The sequence below is a fragment of the Takifugu flavidus genome, chromosome 10 (genome assembly GCF_003711565.1).
Source record: "Takifugu flavidus isolate HTHZ2018 chromosome 10, ASM371156v2, whole genome shotgun sequence".
Lineage (NCBI taxonomy): Eukaryota > Metazoa > Chordata > Actinopteri > Tetraodontiformes > Tetraodontidae > Takifugu > Takifugu flavidus.
Window position 1 is genome coordinate 1,379,776 of NC_079529.1, and position 7,577 is coordinate 1,387,352.

Sequence of the window (7,577 nt, forward strand, 5' to 3'; positions counted from 1 at the left end):
TCATGTGGTCCTTGTGGTGTGCAGGAAATGAGACCCGCGAGTCGTAGGTCAAACAGCAGGTTAAAGTTTAATAGAAATCAGCTACAATATGAACCTCTGAGCGGCGCGTCAGGGGTCACGAGTGCGTACCAGAGACGGCTTCGTCGATATGCATAGATAAATACACAAATACCAGCACAGGGTTTACACACACTCACGGAACCAGTGTTTTTGCATGTCGGACTCATTTACATGCGGACTGCAACCTTTTTATAAACGATCGGAGTCGCAACAATGTAACTATGGTAACGTGGTCGTAACGGGTAACGAGTCCGAACATGTGCCGAGTGCCTCCTTCATGTCTGAGATGGATTATTGAGCAATTAAAAAAAGGGAACAGTGACGTGAAAAGACGTGGCACGTTAATGTCCTGAATATTAAGAGCACATCGATATTAATACGCAAAAGCTCTGGTGGTTCCGAGGCGTCGACAGTGTTCGGGCCTGTGCGTACACACGGGGGCGGGGCTAACAAACGCTGCAGTGCATAGAAGGGTCACCCCCAACAGGTCCAGGAGACAAACCCAGCGGCGCCTTGATCGCCTCTGTCGAGCACAGGCTGATCTCAATCTGGAGATTTGAACCTTTCGGACCGGAGACGCTGGCGTCATGTCATCGCAGCGGCCCGGGAACGACCCGGGCTCAGCTGCACCTTCCCACATTTAAAAACAAGAACAACCACGACACACACAGGGGTCATATCGGAGAAACAGCTGTTATAGTCAGAGCAGGTCCTTCATTTCAGCAGTAAAACATCTGTTTCTTCGTCTCTTTGGGAGTTCGTTGGTGTTTGTGTGGGTATTACAGTCCGGCGCGTTCCCTGAAGTCATTTCGGAAATGAGGTGTTTATTTAAAAAAAAACAAAAAAAAAACCTGAAACAAAAAGTCAGTTGATTCCCAAAAAAGTTTCCATGTGAAAGTTTGTCCTGCGGCAAGGCATCATTTTGCGGCGTCGTCGGAGTTCAACCAGGACACGTCCTCCTCCACGTCCCGCCCGACCACCAGGAGCATCTCTGCCACGTCCTGAGAGAGCTGCTCGCTGAGGAACGTGCTGCAGCAACCAGAGGAGAGAACCTTGAGCGACCCCGGGCGCCCGGACAGGAGGCAGATTCTGCCACAAACAATGAGCTAAACGCCATGTGACCCGCGCCTGCGGGGTGACTCACGGAGCCACTGGACAAAAGGCAAATTCTGGTGCGGAGGCCGGACAAACACGCCAAACCTCTGACACATTCAAAGGGTGCAATTACCGTAGTTCTGCCTCTCCTCCGATACAAACGGGGCTTTTCAGCTTGGAGTCCAGGTTGTAGTACTGGCCGTCGACCTGCCGCACCGCCAGCCAGTGCCGCCGTCGGAGCGGGAGCGACACGATCCCCAGAGATACTTTCGACGGCACGTTGAGAATAAAACCCTGGACCTTTGACACGCAAAGGCTCTGGACCGTCCTGGGGGGGTCACATATCAGACCGGTTCGCTCATTCTCAGGAGTCACTTCTTGGTAAACATCTAATCAGCCCATCAGGTGATGTTCAGAGAGGACTGAACTAACCAGCACAGGCTGGAATCAGGCCCGTAGAGGCGAGATTGGGCATTTTCTTTCGGCCATTTTAGAGCCTCGCTCCCAACATTGTATCAGGATGACACACAATCGCACCTGTGGTTTACAGTCGTCTTTGTTGGAACACCTGCTCACCTGCGCTTGTCCCACCACACCGCAGCCAGATCTCTGCTCTGGAGCGCCGCTATGATGACGTTGACGTCATAGTTTCCAGTCCCCAACACCGAGCGGTGGGGGTTCACCACACACTGTGGAGCCAGCCTGGAGACAGAAGGACTCTCAGACAATGTTGACAGAAGTAAACCACTTGTTTTTGACGGGAAAGCTTCCTGTCGCCGCATCATGAGTTTTTTCTTTTTCATCCCCAACTACAGAGATCTCAGCACTAAATGCTCAGCGGTGAGGACTTGTCATGATGTCATGAGGACGCAGATAGTATGGAAAGAGTGTTTACTTGGACCAGACTGTTTATCGCTGCACAACGCTTGGAGGCACATTAAAAGTAGCAAAGTTTGACGTTTATGAAAGCTGCAGACAGGAGCAAAAGAATGAGTTCAAAAAAAGAAGTAACATGCCTAGTGTTGTAATGCAACCCCCCCAGATCAGATGCATAAGAGCGTACATTGTTGGATCTCCACCCTACCGTTTGCAGAGGTCGTCGGCTGTCTCTTTGGTAAACACCCGCTCCTGGAGCACGTTGTTGAGGGCATGAATGGCGCACAGCTCCAGCCGTTGCTTCTCATGGAACACTTCTCCTTCACTCATTCTAATGCTGGGAAGGAACAGGGGTGGGAGAGAAAGGAAGCATTAGCCAACGTGTGGCTGAGAGCGGTTGTTAGCACACTTAAGCTAACCTCCATTTAAAAGGTGCTAGCCTTCACTTGCTATTAAAATAGAGCGTGAGCACTCAATAAAAACAGTTAGGACGCCATCAGGTTGAAACACGAGAAAATAAAGTGAAAATCTGAAACAATAGCTAAATTAAAGAGACAGACCTGCTGATAGAACGACTCCCTGTTCAGAAGATGCTGGACTGTGACAGCTACATCCAGAAACCGGAAGCAGATTTGTTGTTTATATTGTGATGTTTTCGTGACAATAAAACGCGGTTTTATATTGTATGCGCGGCCGAGATTGCAAGTCTTCCTTTCTGAATTGTAAATCAGTCTATTAATTTAAAAGAATTATAACACAAAACAGCAAAATAGATGTCCGTCCTCCAAAAGACGTCAAGCTGTGGGTGTTGTGTTACAGCGCCCTCTAGTGGACGATCTGCTAACTGATGCGCTGTAACCAGTGTAACCAGGTTCAAAGGTCAAGTTTAGTCTTGAATAGAATTATTTGCTCCTGAAAGGTAAATCATACAAACAAATAACTAACTGACCTCAAATTTTCCCCCGAGACTTATTAACAGAAGTTTTAAACAGCTCTGCCTGACCAAGTCGCATATCAGCTCTGTTTTACTTCATTCACAGATGTGTTGTACAGAACATGTTTTTAACATGTGTGAAGGAGAGGTGTCGCAGATCTCTCCTGCCGGCTGCTGTCAGACTGCACAATAAAAATAACGCCCGCTAGCACAATCTGAATATTATATATTCTGATATGTATATTGTATTCACCCTCTGTACTATGTACAGGTATACAGGGGCCGAGTATCCATTTACCTGGATTATTGTAAATATACATCCTCTTTGTATATTCCAAATTCGATTCTATTCGATTTTATCTTATTTTCTCTGCGTGCTCTTGCTTGTTGCACTGTAAATTTCCCCGTGTGGGACAATAAAGGACCTGAATCTGAATCTGAATCTGAAAAAGGCCTTTAACCATTAAAACAGCTGCAGTCAAGACATCTCGATAGGCAAAACATATCCATATGATCCCAATGCATTTGACAGACAGACAGACAGACAGACAGACAGACAGACAGACAGACAGACAGACAGACAGACAGACAGATAGATAGATAGATAGATAGATAGATAGACAGACAGACAGACAGATAGATAGATAGATAGATAGATAGATAGATAGATAGATAGATAGATAGATAGATAGATGAGTCTCCTCTTGACTCCTCTTTTCCTCTCCTTTTGACGTCACGTGTAAAGGTGGGGAGAGTTTTTCAAACGGACCAATCGCTGACGAGTATCGGTCATTTTTTTCAGCGTCGCGCGACTGATTGGGCTTCTGATAGATTAGCGCCGCTATCAGGAGGTTGTTATTGGCTCGGGAGGATGTGACGTCAGGCGCCATCGCGACGCCCATTGGTCCGCGCTAATAGGTTAAACAGAGTGCTCGTATTTTTGTTCCTGTGTCAACGAAAAGAAGAAAAGAGCCGAATCGAGTGCGAGCCGGCCAAGTTTTGATCCAACAGAACTTATCCCATCAAAACGCAACAGCTGTTCTGAGCCAACACCGACCAGACATCAGCCGACTTTGACAGAACTCTTTTTGAAAATGGTGAGTCCGGCGATTTAGCTTAACGCTAATGGCTAACGAGGCTACAGCTATTAGCCGGATCCAATGTTTAGCCATCTCCAGACGTCGGGTGTTTAATTTGGGCTGTCTCTTTGCCGGAGTCGCCAAATGTGGTTATTTAAAAATCACGCTTCGTTTGCGTTCTAATAATGGAATAATAAACTTGCGATTATGGCTGACGTTATTGTATATGCATGTTGAACTGACAAAATGGCTTTAACTTGATCATTATCAGACGCCAGTGGCGTTAGCTCCATGCTAACGGTCTAACAAGCCATCCTAAATTTCAAGCATTACTTTGGTCATAATATACTTTAAATCGGAAGAAGTCATCTCTTGGGTAAAACAAACCCACTAAGATATTTACGTAGCTCTTACGTAGCTCTCTCAAGAAAGATGTTTCCTATTACGTAAGAAAACCGTGTGTTTTGTGCCTTTCACTCCATCAAACCTTCATCTATACCCCCTTTTACGCATTCCCCAAGTTATTTATATAGAATATAATAAGATATTATAAGATATTTGTTACTATAAAGCAGCAGGAGATTCTCCTCTTCTGTGGAAAAGTGCAGTCTGTTTTGGATAAAACCATCTTGTCTTGTCTTGTCTTGCAGAACTCCAATGTGGAGAATTTGCCGCCTCATGTTCTTCGCTTGGTGTACAAAGAGGTTTCAGCATTAGCAGCAGACCCCCCAGAGGGTATTAAGGTTTACCCCAGTGAAGAAGACATCACCGAACTGCATACGTCTATTGAAGGACCAGGTAGGAGATGCAGAGGGACGTCAAACAAAGCTATCTTTGAAATCCTTTTTACCCAGATATTCCCCTGCTCAGTCACCATTTTCTACCAGTTGACATTTAGATTGATCGCCTGACCATGATTTTACCACGGTGTCATTTTATACAACGTAAATTGCTGTCATGAATGTGTTATTTGTTGTTTGCAAAAAAAGGGGCAAATGACTGTAGTTTCTAATGCACAACACTGTAGTATACACATGTGACCCTTTTTTATGGATATATTTTCTGTGTTGATGGTGTAGGAAACAAAATGCACTCATTTAATTGAAATTTTCATGAACTTTGTGTTGTGTCGACTCGTTGTCATCTCGAATGACCCATTTTATGTAGCGGTTTGGCTCCGTCAGGACTTGCTGTTCACGAGTTTAATTTTTGATGCCCTGACAGAGGGAACTCCATTTGCCGGTGGCATTTTCCGAATGCGTCTCGTCCTTGGGAAAGACTTCCCTGCAGTTCCACCCAAGGGGTATTTCCTGACCAAGATTTTCCACCCCAACGTCGGACATAAAGGAGAAATCTGCGTGAACGTGCTGAAGAGGGACTGGAAAGCAGAACTGGGCCTCAGACACGTTCTACTTGTACGATTCACCCCCCCGTGTTCTTACAATAAATGTCAGACTCTGCTTCAACATTTATCCTTACAGTTGATCTCTTTTATTCCCCCCACAGACAATCAAGTGTCTTCTCATCCATCCCAACCCGGAGTCCGCCCTCAACGAGGAGGCCGGGCGGTTACTGTTAGAGGACTATGCAGAATACGAGTCTCGAGCTCGGCTGCTCACGGAGATCCACGCCATGGGTGGTCCCGGGGGAACCTCCGGGGCACCTCAGGACCCAAACGACGGGCCGCAACCAAAGAAGCACGCGGGTGACCCCACGAAGAGGGCGGGGCCCAGCGCGGCGGCCGTGCCCGCCGCCCTGGGTAATGGCGCCAGCACCACCAGCAACTGCAGCAGCAACAGCACCAATAGTAGCACGAGTAATGTAGCAGGGAAGAAGAAGGCAGATAAAAAGCGTGCGTTGAGGCGCCTTTAATACCTCAGCGGAATTCTCAGTAAGTGTGAGAATGTGTAAATATAAATATTGAAGTGTCTTGAAGATATTCTGTTCCCTTTTTTGTTTTGTTTTTTCCTCTTCCCACCACCCAGACTTTGGACTTGTCGTCCTACCTTCTGTTTTGTCGACGCTTTGTCTTGTTGGCACTACATAGGTTTTTTTTAATCCTTGAAGAAAAGCGAATCTCAAGATTTCCTCTTTTAACGGAAAGGCGACGGAAACCATCTCCCGTTTTGTTCGGCGTGAACGAACGAACGACTGAATGAATGAAGCAGGAAATGGCTTCCACCGCGGCCACGGCGGAGCCGTGAGCGGCCGTCCTCCAGACTTTCTCAGCCCTTTTCTAAAGCGATCCTCCGTAAATGCCGCTGTGATGGTACCGTGTACTGCTCAGCCGAGCTCTCTGGTGACTCCGAAACCAGGGCGTCTGTTTTCAAAAGCCAGGTTTTCAAATTCACTTTTATGGGGGGGGGGGGCGATTATGCAGGAAGCAGCTCGAGGAGAGGAGCTGGTGTTAAAAGAAACATCTTTTTAAAGTGTATTTTCATATTGTGAAGGTATGGCAGGAGTTACCAATGGGCTCCAACATGTCCGTTATGGCTTTTTTTTTTTTTTTTTTTAAGGTTTTCTAAAATGATTCTTCTGTCCGGTATTTTCATAAGTTGTGTGTAATTGACATGTTTGTCTTCAGCTGTCTTGTGCTCGTGGAAATCAGGTCAATAACTCTTAAAAAAGGAAAGAAAAAAAGCCTAATTTATTCTAAGACACACTGATGCGGCTGGTTGAACGTACCCCTGTTTCCTAAAGCAACGGCCCCCCCCCTGCTGACCCCCCCAGGACACATCTGCTGGCACCATCATTTCCAAACGCATCGGTCTGAGGACGCGACAGCTCCAGGACAGGTTGTTCTCTTTGCTGCGTGCGTGCGTGGGGCTGTGCACACCCCAAACACCCGCGCGCCGCTCTTTTCGATCGGAGACTGACCGTCGTGCAGAGCGCTGGCAGGATGTTTTGTATCCATTTTAAATTATTTAAATAAATAAAACATTGAAATACGACAAGTGAAGCGAGAAGCGGCTCCTGTTTGTCTCCTGCGAAGGGCGGAAGTTGCGATGAAACCTGCCCAACGCGCTCAGCGGGCGCAGAGGAGCCGCTATGGAAACGCTGGTAATTGCATCCACCCCAGCAACGCGGCGCGTCGACGTGCACCCAGCGGAGCGTCACCGGACCGTCTAATGAAGGGGCTCCGGCGGCCCCCGCTGCAGACAGGCTGCGGCCCACCCACCTGTGCAGAAATAGCAGGCTGCCGCGCAGGTAATTATCAGGCCTGTCTCGGGCACCTGGGGCTCCCTGTTACCCTTCACACCTCACCCGCGCCGCGTTTTCGGAAGCGTTTACGCGCCCACCTGTCACGTTCAGCCCTCGCGTTTTTATTAACGAGCCCGTTCCGCGAGCTGGGTGGACGTCGGACGCCATCCTGATTTATTTAGCGGATCCTGTTCTGACCGCAGCTTGAAATCCCGGTTTCGCCGCCGCCGCGGATCGTGAGGAGGCTTTAGACAGGATGTGACGATGGAACCAAACCTCCCCCCCCCCCCCCACTCCCCCCACAGCCGTGAACTTAAAAAGAAATCTGGAAG

At 47.8% G+C, this 7,577-nt stretch overlaps 2 protein-coding genes across 3 annotated transcripts; one reads left to right on the top strand and one right to left on the bottom strand.

Annotated features, from left to right (window-relative positions):
- Positions 1-48: 48 nt before the first annotated feature.
- On the bottom strand, positions 49-2,868 carry josd2 (Josephin domain containing 2). The gene is made up of 5 exons (XM_057046184.1): positions 2,592-2,868; positions 2,240-2,368; positions 1,732-1,857; positions 1,289-1,483; positions 49-1,089 (listed from the first exon to the last, which is right to left on the bottom strand). Exons 2-5 carry the CDS (start codon positions 2,359-2,361, stop codon positions 978-980), a joined length of 555 nt encoding a protein of 184 aa, XP_056902164.1. The 5' UTR covers positions 2,362-2,368; positions 2,592-2,868; the 3' UTR covers positions 49-977.
- Positions 2,869-3,862: 994 nt separating this feature from the next.
- On the top strand, positions 3,863-6,998 carry ube2s (ubiquitin-conjugating enzyme E2S). Of its 2 annotated transcripts, XM_057046160.1 has the most exons (5): positions 3,863-4,062; positions 4,695-4,842; positions 5,269-5,459; positions 5,551-5,935; positions 6,030-6,998. In XM_057046160.1, exons 1-4 carry the CDS (start codon positions 4,060-4,062, stop codon positions 5,914-5,916), a joined length of 708 nt encoding a protein of 235 aa, XP_056902140.1. In that variant the 5' UTR covers positions 3,863-4,059; the 3' UTR covers positions 5,917-5,935; positions 6,030-6,998. The 2 variants fall into 2 exon arrangements, with proteins under 2 accessions (XP_056902140.1, XP_056902139.1); XM_057046159.1 differs by having other exon boundaries at positions 5,551-6,998.
- Positions 6,999-7,577: the final 579 nt, after the last annotated feature.